Raw genomic sequence first — 19,875 nt, 5'->3', positions numbered from 1 at the left:
CCACGTAGAGCTCCACCTATAAGCGTCTTTCACCCTCTCTCACTGATATCATGGAGACTACGTGACCCCTACGGGACCTCGCGTCCTCGCCAACCTGCCTAAACCCTGTCCCATCACGCACTCTCACTGATATCATGGAGCCTACGTGAGCTGGGGCTTTCTTTTCTTTTTCCTGCTCTGTTTGGTGGTTGCTTCGCCTTTTTTGGGGGGCCTGGTCTGCCCTTGCTTTGCCCCGGAGGGGTGCCCTTGGGTTTCTGTGGCTTGTGCGGTTGTCCCTGGTGTTCTGCTTGCTCGCTTTGCAGGTTGTGTGCCGTTGTGGTGCTGCGCCTTCCCCTTCCTTCTCCATTGTAACCATTCTCTCAGGAAAAAAGAGCTGACGCTAATCCGTAACGGCCTGGGTGACGGTGAGATTGGGTCAGTGGGCCTGTCAGCCGACTTCACCAAACATGCATCAAGTACGTCCCGCAGGACATCCGGTGCCCTGCCGACTTCGCAATATGACGAGCCCTTGGTTTGGCGCAAAGACCAAGAAGCAATAGACAGCCTTAGAGACAGCCCCAGACGCAAGCCATCTCCGGCAGGCGGCAGGCATTACAGGTGAGCTTTGCACGTTGCGCCCGCCTGTGCCAGCCACATCTGTGCCCGACATACACACAGTCACCTCACGTCAATAACGTGTCACTGTTGCGCACGAGATGCCCACTTTCCCCGATGGATCACACCCTGCACAGCCTGCCCCGGCGCTGCTCCTGACCCTAACCCCGGCGGCGGCGCTGCCCCTGGTGCGGCGGCCGCCACTGCCGATCGCCCAGCCTTGGCGGCCGCAGCTGCCGCCTTCGCCTGCTGCTTGGCTTGCTGCTTGGCTTTCTCCTGCGCACCAGAGTGTCAATACGCAAGGGCAGACCAATGGTCTAGCTTATGCGCGAGAGAATAAGGGTTTTGACCGACATAGAAGCTGCTTGATACAGTACCGTAAACGGCTGCCCTGACTGCGGCAACTGCTTGGGAGCAACGCAAGGGTTAACCCTTCACTTACCTCCGCGAGAGCCGCCGCTGCCAACAGGCCTTGCGCGTTCAAGACAGGCGCGGCGCCAATTACTGCACCGCTGCGCTTGGAAGTGGCAGCTGCGGCCGCTGGCCGTGCTGCAGCCCCAATGGTGCCGCCACCGGACGCAGCTTTGGGTGCAGCCGCAGTTACCACAGCCTGCGGCTTCGCGGCGGTCTTGGCCTTTGTGGACGTCGGCAACGCACTGCTGCTGCTCAAGCTGTTGTCTACCGCGGTGCTGGTGTTGCTTGCGACTGCGGCGTACTGCCCCGTGGCGTGGTCGAAGGAGTACCTGGCGTTGCAGGAAAGGCGACAAAGCAGGTATGCGAGTGAGCTAATGAGCTGGTGCACTACTCTCTATATTCCGTACAAGTTGTGGCTTGCAAGGCCATGTTCGTGGAAAGCACCGGCGACTTCACCAGCGGCCTCTTACCAGGTCTCGGTGCTGCGATGGTAGTACAGCCCCGTGTTGGCGTCGTAGTAGTAGCCGCTGGCCGCGTCGTACCTGCACGTGCGTCATTGCCGCGCATGGACACACGGCGCACGTGATGAAACACAGCAAACGCCGCGCAGACAGCCTGTGCCTCCGAGGCAGTGCTCACCAGTAGCCGGAGGAGGGGTCGTAGACGAAGCCGGACGGTGTGGAGGCGCTGCCCCCACCGCCCGCCTCTGCCGCCTCGCCCGCCTTGCCCTGGGCGGCGCCCTGCTGCTGCTGCTGCCCTGCCGTCGCCGCAATCTGCTCTTTGCCGTCCTCGCCCTCCAGGGCGCTGGCGTCAAAGGCCTTGGGCTCCCACGTGCTGTACATAGCCGACATGGCCTGGGTGCGCAGGTGCAATGGTATTGTCAAAGTCGCACAGAACGCGACACAAGTATCAAGGAGCCGCCCGGCTCTTTGTACATACTGCGAGTTGATTGGTGACTTGGCATCCAACTATGGCATGCAGGCGGCACGCGGCCGCGGTGGTCGCTTGCCGCAGCTCCGCACCTGCGCGGCCTCCAGCGCCGCCGCCCCCGCTGCCGTGCCGCCGCCTGTGCCGCTCACGCCACCAAACTTGTCGCGCGCGTACACCAGGCGCAGCGTCTGTGTGCAGCCGGGCGGCACCTTGCCCTGCAGCAGCCCCAGCGCGCGGCCCGCCTCCGACACGCTGTACATCTCTACAAATGCCAGGCCGCGAGGCAGGCCTGTGGACGCCATTGCGAGGTGTACGGTATGCGACCAGGTGGGGGGTCAGAAGTTCGCAAGGCTCATGCCCGCAGCGCTTACAGTTGAAAGGTCTAGAGCATGCGTGCGCGCACTCGTGACCATGCCGACACAGCCAGACGCGCACCCGTGTATTTGTCCAGCACCACTCGCACTTCCCGGACGGACACATGCGTCTGGAAGAGCGAGCGCAGCTCATCCTCGCTGCGAGGGGCCGGGCGATACAACATCAGATGTTCGACGAAAAAGACTGACAAGACAGCCGGCATGTCGTGCATATCCAGTGATCCAGGCATGGGCAGTTGAACGGCCGCGCCCTACGCGTTTGGACTCTGGACGCCGCCGGTCTCACCCAACGTGAGGCTCCAGGTTGGAGACCTTGAGGATGGGCGACGGCATGTCCATCTCCGCTGCCACCCGCTGCGGATTGGCGGGCCGCGCGGTGGAGCACTTGTGGCACTCCACCCGCCTGTGTCAAGCCCATACGCAGGTAGGCAAGGCCGTTCCTCAATCTCTTCAGCTTGTGCTATGGCACAACAGAATTGACGGCTTGTGCACGGCACTGCGCAAAGAGACAAGCGGGGTGCAAGCCCTGCCTCACCGAGCAAAGTTCACGGTGCTGCAGCGGTCGCAGATCCAGTCCTGCGCCGCGGCAGCCGGTGCAGTTGTGGAGCCGCCTCCACCCGTGGCGGCGAAAGATGCAGCACTGGGCGCGTACTCAAATCGCAGCGTGCTTCCCGCCAGCTCCAAGCTGTGCCTGCGGCATATGACATAGTAATGAAAGTTGTGACAATTTGGTGACACTCAGCCACGTGTGGCACAGTGAGACATGCGGGTGTTCAGCATGGCCAGCTGCCTGCCATGCCGTATATGGCCTCTCGGCAGCCCTTCGCCGCACCTGGTCTTGCCATCCATGAGCACTGCCGCATCCGCCTCACTAGCGAACTCCACATAGGCGTGGCCCCTGCTGGCGCCAGTGTTACGGTTGCGCACCAGCTTGACTGACACCACGCCGGGCACCGCGGCGGCCTCCAGCACTGCCCGCAGCTCCAGATCGTCACATTGCTCCGGAATGTTCTGTTGGTATTTGACAAGACGAGAGGCGGTCCCTGAAACGCTGACATCCCGTGCCACCATTCGTTGGCAGCAGGCTGGCGGACCGTACAGCCCTCACGAAGACGGCACCCAGCCCAGCGCAGCCCAGCCCAGCGCAGCCCAGCCCAGCCCATAGCCCACAGCCCAGCCCTGCGCTTTCCCATATGTTGGACGCTTACGAATGTATCCTCGCCGGAGTAGGGGCGGCTAACAGTCAGACTGCTTCGCACATCACATCTTACCTTACTACTAACTGTATCGGGTAGCTCACTGAGCTTATACCTTCCGCATGGTTTCCGGGTCAAGTCCTTGCATGGTGTATCGCACACGCACTCTCGGACTCCCCTACGTCCCCCCCTGCGCTCATCATCGCCGCCCTCACGTACCCGCACGTGCACTGTGTTGGAGGGCTGGTCGCGCCTTGCCGCCCGCCAGCTGCCGCCGCCGCCTCGCGGGTCATCCTCGTCCGCGTCCACAGAGCGGCTCCGGCGCCGGCCCTCCGCATAGTCGTAATCATCACCTCGCCGGTGGTCACGACCGTCTTGGTCCCGGTCGCAGTGCTCCCGCCAACTGCGGTCCCGGTCCCGGTCGCGCTCCCGGTCTCGATCCCGGTCTCGGTTCCGGTCACGATCCCTGTCGCGCTCACGGTCCCTCTCACGGTCGCGTTCCCGCTCCCTGTCCCTTTCCCGATGCTTGTCGCGCTCGCGCTCTCGCTCGTGGTCCCTGTCACGGTCACGGTCCCTGTCGCGATCCCGGTCTCGGTCCCGCTCCCGCTCAAGGTCCCGTGAGCTCCCGCGATGGTCAGAAGCACGGGCACTGGCGCCCTCTTGTCTGCAACGGAGCGAGAAAGGGGGCGCAAGGCATACCGCAACCTCAGAGCCTTGCCGCAACATGCACCTACCTCCCCCTGCACATGCCCACAAGGAATGTATGGCTACACTCATGCACACAGGCGCCGACGCACCGGTCGTAGCTGGCAATGCGGTCGTGGCGGTCTGACTCCCGCTCATTGCCGCGCTCCAGGGGAAGATCCCGATCCCGTTCCCGCTGGCGCTCATGCGAGCGGCTGCGGTGTCGGCTTTCCAAGTTCCGATTACGCCAGGCACAATGCACACAAAAACTCAATCAGCTGGTGGATGCAAGCACTGTAGCAGATGGTCATTCAGCCCTGGCCACTACAAAACCATACAACATGCGACCTCAAAGTCTCGGCGCACGCTGCCCTCAACACGCTCACCTGGTATACTGGCGGTCGCGGTCAAGCCCACGCTCGCGGTCCCGCTCGCGCTCACGATCACGCTCCGGCTCCTGCACCGGGAGCTGGTGCGGGTCTCCCGCCGGCTGCCACCTATCGTCCAACGCCGGCTCAACGCTTCGGCTGCTGGGACGGCTTCTGTCCCAGTCCCTGCTCCTTTCCCGCTCCCGCTCCCTCTCGCTGTCACGGTCTCTGTCTTTGCTTCTGTCCCACTCCCTACTGGCCTCACGATCCCGCTCCCGCTCGCGGTGTCTATCACGATCTCTGTCGCGATCCCGCTCCCGCTCCCAGTCACGGTCGCGGCCGTAGTCCCCCTGCCGGTCACAGGGGTCCTCCGTGCCGGCCGCTGCAGGCGCCGCCAGCTGCTCGCGACAGCCGCCCGGCTGCTCCTGCGGCTGCGGCTGTCGCTGGTACTCAAGGGGCGGGTGCTGCTGGTGCCCCTGTGGCATGTGGTGGTGGTGCTGAGGCTGGGGCTGCTGCGGCGCGTGCGCTGCGTGCAGTGGGTACTGCGCGGGTGCGCTCTGCTCGCCAGCTCCGTGAGGCTGGTGGCCGATGTACGGCGCCACATGCTGTGGCTGTGGCGCGAGCTGCTGTTGCTGGTAATGCTGTGGTGGCGGCCCCAAGGCGTGTGCCGGCGGCTGCGGCTGCAGGGGCGCGAGAGCTAGCATATGTGGCGGCAGAACGTCTGAGGGAGCCGCAAAGGCCGGCCCCGGGTGGTGGTAGGGCTGCTGCGGGGCCGGCTGAGGCACAGGCTGCGGCAATTGCAGTGGCTGGTGCTGTACTGTTGGTGGGGCCTGGTGTTGTTGCTGCTGCGGCAGCTGGTGCCAGGGCGGCGGCACAGCCACCACGTGTGGCGCGAGCGGCGGTGGCGCCCCGTGACCAGGGTGTGGAGGCTGAGCTCCATCTCCTCCATGATGATGGTGTTGGTGGTAGGCCTCCATGTAGGGTCCTCCAGGTGCACCTGGGTTCCAAGTCCAAGCGACAGGTGGCTGTCGTTAGAAGGGAAGTCATGCCGCGGACCGCTTCCCTCCCTAGTCAGGCCGGGTGTCCCCTCGAAAGACTGCAGTGCGTGGGGCCGTCGAGAGGTGCGGGCGCGGGCGCGGCCGTGCGATGCTGCATCCAGGCACGTGCAATCCGAAGATCGAGCCACCTGGCGCCTGGTTCCAGCTCATGATGCTGCGGCGAGAAGGTCCTGCACACAACGTCCAGGAGCGTTGGTGCACACACACACACACGGAAGGGGCCACGGCTCACACCGCGGCCAGCCAGTTTATGACCGCTGTAACCTACCAGGTACCAGACAGTCAGCGTCCGATAAGCTCCAGGCTGCGGCTGACTTCCTTCGTTGTTGCCCCAGCCGATGTTCAGTCGTCCTGCTCTGTGATGGGTGGACGGCCTGATATGAGAACGAGATTAAATGCAATGTATCACTGTTACGACTTGACTGCTGAATGCCCTGAAACCGCTACTGCTAGCGCTCAGAACCCCCATTCGCGCCGATTCCGCCGCATGGACAATTTGCGCGAGCCTACTTACCTTTATCCGTCCATGCATACCTTGGATCACAATTTGAATAAGCTGTGGACTTGCAAGCCCAGGTGCCAGGAATAGATTGGGCAATTGTTGCGTGACAAGTGCTAAACGGCTAGGCGGCCGGACTGGACAGGCAATCTCTGGCCTTATAGGCCGGCCCTGGGGCGCGTGCTCCATGCAGCCCACGGCCGGCACTGCCGGAACCCCGGGCGCAACTGCGGGTGCCCACATCGACCCCCCTGCCCTAAGCAGCCCTGACGGCAACGCGGTAGTGGAGGGTCCCCCTCCAGCCACAGCGCCCCCAGATGCCGTGGATGCAGATGCTCCTCACTCCATCCTGCAGCGGGCCTTCCCGCCCGAAGGTGACGCCTCGGCACGCCCCTGCCTCATCGACTTGCGAGACGCATCCGCGTTCATGGGCTCCCGCCTTCGTGACAGCTTCAACGTGCCGCTGGAAGCGCTGGTTCCGCGCATGTTCATTCTTCCGGATCGTGCTACGCCACTGGGACTGATCGTTGGCGGGCCTCCGGAGCAGCAGAAGGTGTTGGGCGCGGCGGCCGGCGGCGGCACGAAGCAGGTGCCCGCGGGGAGGGCGGGAGGGGAGATAGCGGAGGGGAGATAGCGGACGACGGGCGCAGGACAATGAGCGTCTGGGGCTGTGGCCATGTTATGCAATACATGGCGTGCCACAAGAGGGCAACATTACCCGATGTCAGGCATCGCGGCGGGCGACTCACCGCTCCGTTTCATGCTCGCTGCGCTACTACGGGCCCTTCGCCTCCCTTGCCTTCCTCATCCCGTGCCGTATGCCGAAAGCCACCACCGCCGCCTTTCCGAATCAACCGCAGGAAGTGGAGGTGGGCGCCTTCCTGTCCTCGCGCGGCTGGCGTGTGGCTTTCTGCGCCGAGGCCACCCCGCTGCTGTGGCGCGCCGCGGAGGAGTCGGGCCTGCTAGAGGTGGGCGGCGACCCGGTGCAGCTGCAGCGGCGCTGGCCCTTCCAGCCCTCCAAGCTGCTGCTGCAACAGGCACCGCTGCTGGAGGAGCTGCTGGTGCGCAGCTGGGCGCAGCAGCAGCTGGCGCCGCAGCGGCGGACTGCTGCTGCCGGGCAGGAAGGGCAGGTGCAGGAGCCGCCACACGACGAGGTGGCGGGGGGAGGTGCAGCCGGCCAGCAGCAGCAGGCGGAGAAGCCGGGGCAAAGCTGTCGCACCGCGCCGGGGCTGCCGCGCGCGCCCAAGCTCACGTTGCGGATGCTGGACGTGGGCTGCGGCAGCGGCCGAGACCTGGCCTGGCTTTCCACTCGGAGGTCCACCGTGACCGTGACGGTACCCGCAGCCGAGCCTTTGGCGGAGGAGCCCAGCTCAGCCAACGCCGCGGCGGCGGCAGCGGAAGGTAGTGGCAGTGGAAGCGGAGCCTCTGCGGTGGAGCCCAGCGGGCGAGAGGTGGAGGTGGAGGTGGCGTGGGAGTGCGTGGGGCTGGACTCGTGGCATGGCGCGTTGCAGCGAGCGGCCGAGGTGCTGGACCTGGGGGCGGTGCCGACGGGCCCGGGCGGGGTCACGCTTCACTTAGTGCAAATCGGCGGCTCGGCAGGAGCAGCAGCAGCAGCAGGTGGTGCCAGCACCGTGGACGCGGCAACGGGCGCAGCACCCGGGCCCACGTCCGGAGCGAGCGGGTGTCCGCTGCGACCGCTGCCGTTGCCGGGTACAGGGCCCGGCGGAGGCAGCGACGGCGGCGGCGGCGGCGATGGCGGGGGTGGTGCCAAGGGGCCGCCGGCTAAGAAGGCCAAGAAGGGGACCGGTGGCAAGGGCGCGGAGTTGCTGCTGCGCTACCTGGCGGGGCGGAGCGGCACGGACCGGATTTGCAACGGCGGCGGCGACGGAGCAGCTGCCGCGACAGGCGCTACCGCGGTGTCAGCGTTAGCTCGGCCGGCGGTACCTGTCGTGCCAGCCACTGCGCAGCCGAGTTTGCCGCCTGCGCCCATCCCGCCCGGCTTGGGGCCGGACATCGCACCCGGCGCCGAACCTGCAGCCGTACCCGCTGCTGCTGCGCCGCCGGACATGTCTGCAGCCGCCGCCGCCGCACCCTCTTCGTCGCCGCCACCGCCCGACCTGGGCGGCGCCTTTGACCTCATCCTGTGCGTTCGCTTTTTGGAGCGCTCCTTCCTCTCACACCTGCCGCGCCTGCTGCGTCCCGGCGGCGTGCTGCTGTACTCCACCTTCGTGGATGGCCCTGGCCTTCGCGCCTTCGGCCGGCCCAGCGGGCGCGAGCACGTGCTGCAGCGCGACGAGCTGGCGGGATCCATGTTTGGCCCCGGGCAAGGGTTCCAGGTACTGCGGGATGACATTGACCTGACGGCTGACGGCCGGGAGGTATCCATGTTCGCAGCGCGCAAGCTCGACGCGGCCGCGGAAGCGGTGGACGCGGAGAATGGCGAGGAGGCGAAGGAGCCGCCTGCGGCGGCGGTGGCGGGGGCAGAGCCTGCCGCGGTGGAGGCTGCGGAGCCTAAAGCGCAGGCCGCGGCGGTGGGGCCGAGCGCGACGTGAAAGAGCGGGGCGTGGGGCGTTGTGTGAATAGGGCCAGGTTGTGGAGTGTCACATGATGATGGATTTGGGTGGCAAGGGGGTGGGATGAGACATGCGCGAAGCGCTCTCCTGCTGGCTGGTCGGATGCTGACAGTCAACATGGGCGCGGGGCACGACGCCAAGTCCTGGCATTGTGGTGGCACGGGAGAGTGCGTGGGACAGTACCTAAAAGCGGCACTGAAGCAGTGAGAATCGACGGACCGCAGTTGTGGCCACGAGTTTTAGCTTATCTACGTTGTTAGCGTCTCCTTACGGGCGCTGGCGGACTGGGCACACACATGAAGTTTGCGGCAGGCGACCCGCGTAAAGCGTTTGCCGTGATTTTTCATACGTTTTGCGTTAAGTACCGCAACTCGAGAACGTCTGGGTCCCCTCTCGCCTCCATGCACACCCGGGTGCCGGGTCCGACAGCGGGCATGTGTGAACGGCGATATCACTGTGAAATTGTGCATGCATTACGCCAGAAGTATTCCGACGTAAAAGAGACCACTACATTTAGACCGTAACACTTGCCAGGCACTCTGTGAAGCTGCGCCTCTATTAACTGTCCTTGCGTGCACCGGTCCTCACCATGCAGCAAACGTCTTCGCTCATGTTCACTGCTTTCCGGCGCGGCCTTCTGGCAAGCCAGCACGCGCCGTGGACGCAGCAGCTTGCGGGGTTCGCGGCATCAGCCAATGTGCCGGACTGGGCGTCCAAGCTGCCCGCCGCGTGGCAGGAGGCCGCAAAGCCCGGTTCGAGCTACAGGCGCAAGATGAACGTTGTGAGTGGGCGGTGTTAACATATATTGGTAATAACGCAGCGGTTAGCATGGCGTCGAGGCGACACGCGCTGAGCCCGCGGCTTCAAGCAGCGCAAAAAGAGACCTGTAAACAAACTTGTGAACATAACATCACTGATGCTACTGATGCGCGCCAACATAACCCGAGGTTTCAATCAACTCATGCGACTGATGAGTGGCTCCGACACTGCGCCTGATACTGCTCACTGCCTCCTCTTTCTGGTTACAGCACTTCAACGTCTGTGATTACGACAAGGTGAGTCAACAGCGGCAGGAGGCAGCGCGAGCCCCTACCCCACCTGCCCGACTTCCGTAGTGCTGTTGATCCTGCGTTTGGCCCTGCGCTTACCGCGCTATCGAGCGCTACAGGACGGCGTCGTGCGCTGGAATGACATCATGCAGATCGTGGACAACTACGCCAAGGTGCGACACATGCCGTACTTCCTCCGCTGTGCATCCCATTACGGTAGTCCGCCTGTTGATCCCCACCACTGGCTGCTGCATTGCTTGCGGTACAGATCCGGGACCTGAAGCCCGGCAGCCCGGAGCTGCGCAAGTGCCGGGACGGGCACGAGTTCGTGTTCACGTGAGCGCGCGCGGTGCATGTATGAGACGCACTGCTGAGTCAATTACTGCGTCAATGCCAGGGTGTGCAGACCCTATCTGCCCGGAGTCCACAGTACGGCACTTCACGATGGCAAAGCGCGCGCATGCGTGTACGCTATGTGTGCATGACTGCATGTGTTTACCGTATGTTTTAGCGTGCGTGGTATGTATGCGTGTGGATGTGCCCGTTGGCCATAACCGGCATGGCCCTGCCCACGCGTTCACGCACGTAGCAAGTTCTGGAGTGACACGGGCGACCTGAAGGGCACCAGCACTGAGGAGCAGCTGGTGCGCAACATCGTCACCGCTGCGGCAAATGCGCCCTGGAAGAGCGTGGAGGTGCGCGAGGCGACATATACGGTATACGAGGGATGCACTCATGCGTCAACGCGCCCTCCCCTTGCGGCAACTAACCCCTGAACCTGCCTGAACGAAATCAAGCCCAGAACAGTAGCTACCGCGTGTCTGTAGGTTTACGTGTGTGCCACAGCCGGCTGCTCTTTACTGGTTAGCAGCAACACGATTGTGTCCGCATGCTGCCATCGCTGATGCCGCCACAGGAGTTTGTGGAGCTGACGCCGGTCAAGATCTGCTTTGACCTGGTTGACGCGGACGGCGACGGCTTCATCACAGTTGAGGTGGGTGACGGCAGCCGCTGTATAAATTATACTACTTACTACGCAGCTGCTCGGTGGGCGGCAGCTGGTCGGGCGCCTTGCGCTTGCGGTCGGGGTAGGGGCTCGCGCGGGTGTGTGCGTCGGCCGACATGTTTTTGGTGTCGCGGTAAGTATTTATTGTAGTAGTAGACCACGCTCAAACTAGTCGCTGGAGTCTACCGCCGCCCCCTGCGCCACACGGCATGTTCCCGGACGTGGTAAATGCAGGGTAGGCAATGTCGGTGCGTTGCTTGGGGACAGCCGGCAGCCTCCCTGCAGCGCCCACCTGTGTTGGTAATGTGCCCCAACGGTCGGAAGCCACATCTCTGCGCCAGCCCCACCTGCGCATGTGCGCGCTTACGGGATGCCCGGCGACAGCATCTCTTGCCTCGCCATATCGTGCTGTAGATCCTGTTGATGGTATCTGCCCCTCGCTTTCTTTTCGCGGTGCAGGAGTTCAAGGAGTACTGGACCGCGCACCAGCTCAAGCCCGCGGACATGAAGCAGGTGTGTCACGGGGGCGCTGATATACTGCGTGGGCTTATCCGCACCAGTGGGCTGGCAGGTCTGGGCTGGTGTCCAAGGTTGTTGGGTGACGCCGCCAGCCCCCCACCGAACTGCCTGGCCTGTGCGCACGCCCTGACACTTGCTGCTAGGTGGGTGCTTGCTCACCTGTGTGATGAGCAATACGGTACCGCGGTGTGAAGTGCTGGCACCGAGTACCAAGGTTGCTCGCTTTTGTGCACGGGCAGGTCTTTCACGAGCTGGATGTCAACAAGAACGGCGTCATCTCCCGCCAGGAGTAGTGAGTGTCGCTCTACCTGCCGTGCTTGCAACCTGCAGTTACCAGACCGTGCCGTGCCATGCGTCAATCACCCATGCTGCCCGCGATGGGCACATACCGTGCAGCTAGTGACGCCACACCTTTGCACACATTGCTCCTGCACCCCCACCTGGTCCCTGCCCACACCCAGCTACGAGGCTTTCTACAACTGGTTGAACACGCCCCACTGCGACGCCGGTCACAAGGGTACCCCCAACATCTGGGGCATCGTGCCACCCAAGTAATTGATGTGGTGGGGGGTCCAGCATGGTGCATGCGGCTCATGCGGGGCTGGGGGACAAGGCAGGCATCCGCGTGTCGTCCTCTGGATGAAGCGCACGAGGGCGGCCTTGCCTTGGCCTGGAGGCACCGCATGCTAAATTGCTAATGCATAGGTGGCGGCAATCGCGCCCATCTTCAGCACGAGGTGTTGATTGCTTCTGAGTGTGCATGCGGGCACATGGTGGCACCATTTGTGATTTGGGCATTTGGCCATTTTCAGCGGCTGGCTTGCGGCTGGGCCTCGTTTCGCTTGTGTGCGCCTGTGTAGGCCTGTGCTGGGGATAGTGAGTTGGGCAGAGTGTGCTTTCAACTTGCGTTCCGGTGACTTGCAAGTAAGGGACCCGCAGAGAGACAGACATACGGCGGAATGTAAGGGCCCTTGCTCCGCGTCGGCGCATCTGTATTGCAGGTGTATAGACACCAGTGTGAGTTTGGAGTGTCACCAAAGACAACTTCCCTCGCATGGGAAAAGTGGGCTGAGCCACGTTTCTAGTCTGAGGCCGCAAGCGTCTACCTCATCTCCCGGACGGCCGGACATAGCCAAGGTCGGTTCGTACAGGCACGGCCCGCCATCATGCGTCCAGCCAAGTCCCGCTGTCAAGCAACAGCACAGCCAGCAATCAACCAAACAGCAGGAAATCCTCTAGCCACACCACTCCTCACTGCTGCGTGCGGCCTACCACATACTGTGCTGTGCTATGCTCGCCAGCAAAGACCCTTACTAGACACTGGTCGGCCTCAACCTGCGCGCCGGCGCCGCTTCCTGAGCGGCGCCGCGCTCAGGCGCTCTCCTCCTCCACGTGGCCTTGCTCGCCCCCTCCGGTACGCACATGCACACCGCAACTGCTAGGCCCAGGGCCGCTGCTGCTGCTGGTGGGGCCAGGCCCTCCACTACCACCATCGCTGCCGCCGCCACCACCGCGGCGCAGGGCCCCAGGCCGCGCTCTATCAAGCAGCATCTCCATCAGCGCGTGCCACATGTTCGTTGCAGAGTTGGTGTCGCGGCCCTGCAGTTCAACATTCAACCGGACGGCACCTGAGCCTGTCTGATATCTGATACCTGACTCCCGAACCGGACTGAACCTGTGCCAGACTTACCAACACAGCCCCGCAGTGTGAGCACACTCGGACATCGCGGGCACGCGAGCCACCAAACGGAAAGACCACGCAAGCACGCACGCACGGACAGGGGTGATCCTGGGGGGCTTCGCCCCCCCCCTGAATCGCTGCGCTCGGGGGGCTCAGCCCAAAGAAGATTCGCTTAGGCATGCGATTACCGTATACCTCCCGGGCTTGGGGCCCAGACCGGCTTCATGGTCTGCAGGGGTGTACATTCCGTACAAGCCCCACACGATTACCGGATAACGCATCGTTGTCAGGACGCCTGATCACGCTGCACATGCATTTGCAAAGAGCTCACCAAATTGAACAGCATGAAACGTACTACACACGCGACGTGCGTGCTCACCACACCGGACAGCCTCATATGTACCAAATTGTCGGAGCTCAGCCCACACCACACTGCACGAACATCAGTCGCAACACCAAACCGCACACTAACCGCAGGTGACAGTCAAAATCTAGGCTATACCCACACCCACCACCTCCTTGCGCTGACATACTGCAAACACCGGCCATCCACATACACCACCTAACGCACCATCTTGTCAAAGTCCTTCAGCAACGTGTTCACGTGCTGCAGCAGGTCATCCAGCGGGTTGGCCCCCGGCGGACCACGCGGGCCACCACCTGCGCTCCCAGCGCGGGCCCCCGACACGCCGCCGCCGCCCGCCCCTACTCCCAGGCCGCCCCCGTCAGCATACGGTGGCGCCGGCGCCGGTGGAATGTTGCTGCGGCGCCTGCCAGCCGCCGCCGAGCGGTCATCCTCCGTCGGACTCTTGCCACTCGGCCTCCATGCGCGCGACGCCAGGTTCACGTTTAGCGGCGGCTTGGCCGCACCACGCGGCGACGTCATTGGGCTGCGCTGCGGCTGCGCCTGTTGCTGCGGCTGCTGCCGGAGTATGGCCTGCATGTCGGCGTTGCCGTCGCCGCCGCCTGCGCCGCCGCCGCCTGCGCCGCCGCCGCGCGGGCTGATGCGCTGCAGGTGCTGCACGTGCTTCGGCTGCAGCAGCTGCGCGGCGTACTGCTGCGCGTACTGTGGCACGTACTGCGCGCCGTACGCCTCCGGCTGGTCGCCGTAGTAATCGGGGTTGCGGCTGTTGGTGCGCGGCTTCACGTGTGTCCTGTGGGGAGTTGCACAATTAGAAAAGGCGAGGCGAGCGCGGGGGTCGCGCGTCAAGAGGTTGCATCCGGCTGGTGTCACTGTGCGAGGGAACCAGACGCAGTGTCATGCAGCCGGCAAAGCGCACGCGGCAGAGGGCAGAGCATTGCTGTGCGGTCCGGAGCGAGCAGCCTCTTGATGCAGCACGCCGTAGCGCAACAGCGGCGGTGTGGGACGCTTACCAGTCCACTTTCTTGGGTTGAACCTTGGCGGAGCGGCGTCGCAGGAAGGGCTTTGGAGCTGGCCCCTGGTTGCCGCCGCCATCCTCTCCGTCGCCCGCCTCGTCGCCCTCAGGCACAGGCTCGGGCTGCTCCCACGCACGTGAGTACGCCACACGCGGCGCGCCGTCCGGCACCTGCTGCTGCGCGCGCTGCGAGGCGCGGTGGATGGGAGCGCTGACCGCGCGGGACGAGCGCTGCGAGTTGGTGCCATGGATAGAAGCAGCGACGCTGGCTTCGGGCTCCGGCTCGAACCCCGCCTGCTCGCCCTCCCGCCTGCGAACATGATGCACAGCCAGCACACATGCAAACTTCAGCATGCGGTCCGAAAAATGGCTCATATATGTCAATACCGTATGTTCTTAACAGTAATGGCAACCACAGCAAATCACGGCAGCATGCACGGCTGTGTAACAGCATGCCATTAGCAGCAATGACTTACGCCTGGCTGCCGGCGAGGGCGTGCCGAATGATGCTCTGGCGCTTCAGCCGCAACAGCGCTGCGGCCTTGCTGCTGGCTGCGCCAGCTGCGTCTGCCGACAGGCCTGCAGGCTGCAACCCGGCATCCCCGCCCGCGCTCGTCGCGTACTCCCGGGTCGGCTGCGCGAGACTTTCGGCCGCCCCACCCTCCGGCACACCCACGCAATGGTCGGTGTGCCGCCGCCACTGCTGCTGCTGCGCCGCTACTCCTGCAGCAGCGCCTGCCGGGGCCCGGTACTGGGGCCCTGGCAGCTCCGTCTCCCACTGCTGCTGCGCCGCCTCCCACTGCTGCTGCCGCTGCTGCAGCGCCTCTTGCTCCATACGTGCCAGCTCCGCATCCGCGTCCGCCCCGTCCACCGCGGGCCGGCTACCGGGCGGCGTCACGCCGCGCCGCTGCCACTGCGGCGTCGGCAGCTGCACACCCCAGTCGCCCGACTTGCCGCCCGCTCCCTCCGAAGACGCCCCAATCGCCGCTGCCGCCGCCGCTTGCCCCGCTCCCGGTGACGCCCACGGGCTGGCCTGGCTAGCGCCCGGCGAGGCGCCGCCATCCTTGAGCCCGGTCTGCCAGGCCCACTTGACCGCGCCCGCCTCGATGGCGACTGACAGACCAGAGATGCCGTGCCCGAGGTTGAGCTCGCCACTGGCCGCCACGCCGCTGCTGGCCGCGCGCACAATTGCGTTCGCCACCTCCTCCGGCAGCAGCGGTGTGGGGCTGGCGGCAGGACCCGGCGCCGGCGCCGGTGCGGGTGACGCTGCGGAGCCGCGGACGGCGGTGGCGGAAGCGCCGGGCTCTGCCGATGTGCGGTTGCGGCTGTTGGCAGGCACGTGTGGCGTGTTATGGTGCGAGCCGCCGCCGGCGTCTGAAGCCGCGTGGTTGAAGGCGGATGCGCGTGAGGCGTTAGCACCGGTGCCCTGCGGGGTGCCGTGGGGCTGCTGGGGGCCGTCGGCCGCGGTGACGCCGTGCTGGGACTGCCACTGCTGCTGCCGCCGCGCCTTGAGTTGTGACAGCTTGGCAGCGCTGGATACTACGGAGGAGCCGCCCGCCGCGTTCTGCAGTCATTACAATGCAAGAAACGAGGATCGAAAACGGAGAATCGAAAGCAAGCCGTGCCGCACCGCCAGCATGTATTGGCCATGTCAGCACGGGCTTCAAACGCACCTGGCCATTTGCAGATGGTTCGCGGGGCCCGCCTGCCCCAGCGCCCGCTGCTGACGCCCTCGCGGCTGCCTCCATGCTCGCCGCACTGTGTCCTGTCGCTGCTGTGACGCCCCCTTGAGATGGTCGCCGCTCGGCAGCCGGCGGCGGCGGTACAGCCAGCCCCACGTCCGCGGCAGCCGCCGCGGCCGCTGCACGCGAGAAAGCAGCCAAAGGCGGCCCGCCGACCGGCGGCTGCGGCTGCGCTGATGTCCGCGCTGCGCCGGCCCCAAGCGCGCTGTCACCTGCCCCCGAGGGCCCTGGCCGAGGTGACGCGGCGGACGACGACATCCTGCCCGCCTCGTCGATACCTAGGTCGTAGGATGACATCCGGGCGCCGCCGCCACTCGCCCTTGCACCCTGTGCGCCCGCCGCTGCATTGGCGTTTGCGCCTGAGGGCGACAGCCCCGCCAGGGAGAAGGAGCTGAACACGGGCTGGCCGGGCTGGGCACCACCGCCCGCACTACCAGTAGGAGTAGCGGCGTGGGACTGCGGCGCCGCACGGGAGGCTGTGGTGCTGGCCGCACGGGAGGAGCCAGCCAGTCCAGAGCGGCTGGCGCCCACGGCCGCGGCGGCGGTGAGCGATAGGTCGTAGCTTGCGCCGCCGGCTGTGTTGGAATGGCGGCGGTGGGTGCCGTCAGGTGCACCAATGGGTGTAGTGGAGGAGCCCGGCCCCACTCTCGCGACAGCACCTGCCATTGCAGCTGCGCCCACGCTGACGGTCATGCCGGGCGCGCCACCGCCGTCCTCAGAGCCGCCCGCAGCGCGGTTCCCGGTTGACTTGACCTGGATGCTGGCAACGGACTCCTCATCGTCCCGGCTGCTGTGCTGCAGGCGGCTAATGGGGTGGCCGATGGGCGAGGCCATGTAGGGCGCGGGGTCGGCGCCGGGCGGCGGGCTGGGCGGTACGTAGGGGCTCGGCGCGATGCTGGGCGGCACTTGCCCGTCCGCCGGCACCACAGCCGCGGCGCCGCCGCGACGATACGGGCTGCCATACAACACGGAGTCGCCGTCCCCACCGGGCTTGCCGACAGACGAAGCCGCAGAAGGGGACAGAGGCCCACGCGTGGCCGTGCCGGGCCTGGCGCCGGCGTTTGCAACGGCCGCTGCCGGCTCCGGCAGCGCCTGGCTGCCAGGGTCTGACACGCGTGTCGGGCCCATGCTGTACAGCACCGGCTGCTGGTGCGCCGCCGCCGCTGCGCGCTGCTCCGCCATGGCGCTGGCCGCCGCCACCACCGAGGCCCGCATCAGCGCCGCTGTGTCGGCATCAATCACCATGGTCCGCGCCAGCTGGTCGATCTGGTCCAGACTGATGCTGGCATCCATCGCTGGCGCGGCGGCATGCAGCGCGAGGCCCCTGCCAGCGTTGGCGGCGGCAGCGCCGCCGCCCGGGCTCGCACCGGGCGCGCCGCCGGCGCTGCGCAGGCTGGAGTCAAAGCCGCGCCCTGCCACGCCAGGCGGCAGTGCCGCCGGTGCTGCCGTGAGCGCACCGGGGCCCATCAGCCCTGCGTGCCGCGCCGCCAGGCCTGCAGCAGCCCCGCCTGGCGACGTGTGGGAGCTCAGCAAGGCACCCTGACCCTGCGTACTGGGCCGACTAGCGCTGGGCGCCGCCGGGCCGTGGACTCCCAGGTACGCGGCGTGCTGGCGAACCAGGCCCGCCAGTGCCGCATCCAGCCCGCCCGCATCCGTCTTGGCCAGCGCCGCCAGCACGTCCTCCGGCACGCCGCCATCCAGGCTGCTGCTCAGGCCGCCGCTTACGTGCGCCGGCACCGGGCGCGGGCTACCGAGCAGCGCCCGCAGCGCCTCTTCTGTCTCCATGCTCGCAGCCGCCAGTGCCGGCCGAGACCCGGGCACCCGCGACGAGGTGGCCGCTCCCAAGCCCGACACGCGCTCGGAGCTAGGCCCGGAGGCCTCGGTGAGTCCCGCCGCCGCGAAGTTGAGCGACGCTGCATACTCCCCACTCGCGGCTGGCTGCCTGCCCCCACGACTGTGGCCCCTCTGCGTCGCCGCCGCTGATGCTGCTGCTGCGGTCTGCTCTGGCCGCGACACCGCATCCTCCATGCCATCCTCCTCGTCGTCCTCCTCGCTGTCGATGCCGTCAAACGCCCGGCCCGCAAGCGCCAACGGATGCGGCAGGCCATCCTCCTCAGACACAGTGCCCTCATCGCCAGCGCGGGCTCGGGCAGCAGCGCCGCTTGCGCGCACGCGGGCGCTGTACTCATTGTGCACCGCCAGAGCGGAAGACATAGCGCTGGCTGTCAGCGCAGACGTGACCACAGAGGAGGGCGTAGCGGTGGAGGGCGATGCGCCGGCGGGGCCGGGGCCTGTGGCAGCTGGCGCTGCTACCGGCCCCTCCCGCGGCGTGGTCCAGGCGGAGCGGGACTGGCTGGTGCTGATGCTGCTGGCACTGGGCGGCCGACGGCTGCCAGGAGGTTGTCCCGCTGCTGCGCCAGCTTGCGACTCGGGCGTGGTCTCGTAACCGATCACGCTGGAAATCCCACCCGCCTCAGCATTGTACACGGCATAGCCACCGCCGCCGCCGCCCAGCCCCAAGCCCCGGCTCAGCGCGGGCGAGCTTTCAACAGAGCTATCTGCGACAGCACGGGCGCGGGCCGATGCCGGCGGCGTGCCGTCGCGCGGCGTGAGGCCAGCCGCGACTGAGGCGAGGTGCGAGGAGGTTGCGACGGAGCTGGGCGTGCCCGGGTTGCTGTTGCCTGGGCGGAAGGAGGCGCCGACAGAAGAGGGGCTTAAGGACGGGGACACTCCGGTGGTAGAGGCAGATTGCTGGCGCGGGGATACCCCCGGGGGGCTGGCCCTGGGGGGCGTGCGCGCCCGTGCCCGCGATGCTTGGGACTGCGCCTGCGCCAGCAGCGACTGCCCCGCACCCGCCGCCGGCTGCCGCCGCGGCCGGGCTGCCGTGGTCGCTGCAGGCGCTGCACTGACCGCCACTGCAGTTTCCAAGAAGAAGAACGAAAGTGTGAGTTGGGTGCTGCGCACCAAGGTAGACGGCTACGCTCGGGAACATCCGTTACAGCGCATACGGTGGGCTTACCCGTGTCCTCGTCCATGCTGAGACCACTCATTGGCGGTGGGCTAGAAAGGGACATCCGCAGCAAGCCGTGACCATCAGACTTGGCATTGCGGCCTGCATCGTGGTTGCGTAGCGGCGTGTCAGCAAGCGGGCGAGCGCGCGCGAGGCGTTCTCGTGCACCGACGGAGCTGCGAGCCTTGAAACCTGGGCCTATCACGTGCATACCTTTGGGCTTGTTACCAAGCTCCTTCACGTCCGTGATGCCATCCTCAAAGGCCAACGAGCGGCGAGCAACGGTCGCACTGCCAGCCTGTCCGCTTTCGCCGCTCGACGGTGTGCCAGCACGCGCATCCGGTGTGGGCCCATCCTGCAGCAGAGACAGCCGTGTCAGGTTGCCCCTGAGATATTTATCCCCCTGATTTTACCCCCCCTGAGATATTCCCATAAAGACGTCCCCCTCCAGTAGCCTCCTGTCACGTACCGGCTTGCGCGCTGAGCTCGGGGACACTGCAGAGCTGGAACGGTGCACGCGGCGCTCCTGTCCGGGCTCCTTCGCGACCGCTGCCGCGCGGCTGTACCGTTCCGGACGGCTGGCGTAGAACTACATAAGAGAATTGTGACGAAAACCGTCAGCGTTTGCTGCCGTAAGGGCCTGCTATGCGTCCCCGGCTCGCGTGCGTACCTGGTGGTGCTGGGCCTGAATTTCGGCCAGCTGCCGGCCCATCACCTCCAAATAGGACTGCATATCAAGCGTTCCCAGCTTGCCCCCGCCTCCAGAGGGTCGGTGTTGAAGCTGTAAGATTTTTTGGAACAG

At 65.7% G+C, this 19,875-nt stretch overlaps 4 protein-coding genes across 4 annotated transcripts; 2 read left to right on the top strand and 2 right to left on the bottom strand.

The window, feature by feature from the left end:
- Window positions 1–267: 267 nt before the first annotated feature.
- On the bottom strand, window positions 268–6,029 carry CHLRE_03g184350v5 (uncharacterized protein). The gene is made up of 14 exons (XM_001691771.3): window positions 5,887–6,029; window positions 5,747–5,788; window positions 4,579–5,557; window positions 4,306–4,419; window positions 3,728–4,172; window positions 3,145–3,323; window positions 2,848–3,003; window positions 2,599–2,715; window positions 2,374–2,450; window positions 2,031–2,227; window positions 1,648–1,862; window positions 1,479–1,550; window positions 1,037–1,337; window positions 268–870 (listed from the first exon to the last, which is right to left on the bottom strand). Exons 2-14 carry the CDS (start codon window positions 5,766–5,768, stop codon window positions 679–681), a joined length of 3,066 nt encoding a protein of 1,021 aa, XP_001691823.2. The 5' UTR covers window positions 5,769–5,788; window positions 5,887–6,029; the 3' UTR covers window positions 268–678.
- A 130-nt stretch (window positions 6,030–6,159) lies between these two features.
- Window positions 6,160–9,145, top strand: CHLRE_03g184300v5 (uncharacterized protein). The gene is made up of 2 exons (XM_001691933.3): window positions 6,160–6,706; window positions 6,978–9,145. Exons 1-2 carry the CDS (start codon window positions 6,305–6,307, stop codon window positions 8,667–8,669), a joined length of 2,094 nt encoding a protein of 697 aa, XP_001691985.2. The 5' UTR covers window positions 6,160–6,304; the 3' UTR covers window positions 8,670–9,145.
- Window positions 9,146–9,192: 47 nt separating this feature from the next.
- CHLRE_03g184250v5 (uncharacterized protein) lies at window positions 9,193–12,241 on the top strand. The gene is made up of 9 exons (XM_043061086.1): window positions 9,193–9,471; window positions 9,719–9,745; window positions 9,859–9,912; window positions 10,008–10,075; window positions 10,329–10,434; window positions 10,656–10,733; window positions 11,205–11,258; window positions 11,504–11,556; window positions 11,726–12,241. The coding sequence occupies exons 1-9, from the start codon at window positions 9,280–9,282 to the stop codon at window positions 11,817–11,819; spliced, it is 726 nt and encodes a 241-aa protein (XP_042926215.1). The 5' UTR covers window positions 9,193–9,279; the 3' UTR covers window positions 11,820–12,241.
- Window positions 12,242–12,257: 16 nt separating this feature from the next.
- On the bottom strand, window positions 12,258–19,869 carry CHLRE_03g184200v5 (uncharacterized protein). Its single transcript, XM_043061085.1, has 8 exons — window positions 19,744–19,869; window positions 19,543–19,662; window positions 19,287–19,428; window positions 19,083–19,175; window positions 15,995–18,978; window positions 14,798–15,885; window positions 14,320–14,631; window positions 12,258–14,099 (listed from the first exon to the last, which is right to left on the bottom strand). Exons 4-8 carry the CDS (start codon window positions 19,111–19,113, stop codon window positions 13,508–13,510), a joined length of 5,007 nt encoding a protein of 1,668 aa, XP_042926214.1. The 5' UTR covers window positions 19,114–19,175; window positions 19,287–19,428; window positions 19,543–19,662; window positions 19,744–19,869; the 3' UTR covers window positions 12,258–13,507.
- Between the last annotated feature and the right edge of the window lie 6 nt (window positions 19,870–19,875).

Source organism: Chlamydomonas reinhardtii, chromosome 3 (genome assembly GCF_000002595.2).
Source record: "Chlamydomonas reinhardtii strain CC-503 cw92 mt+ chromosome 3, whole genome shotgun sequence".
NCBI lineage: Eukaryota > Viridiplantae > Chlorophyta > Chlorophyceae > Chlamydomonadales > Chlamydomonadaceae > Chlamydomonas > Chlamydomonas reinhardtii.
This window is presented reverse-complemented; position numbering and strand designations above follow the sequence as displayed.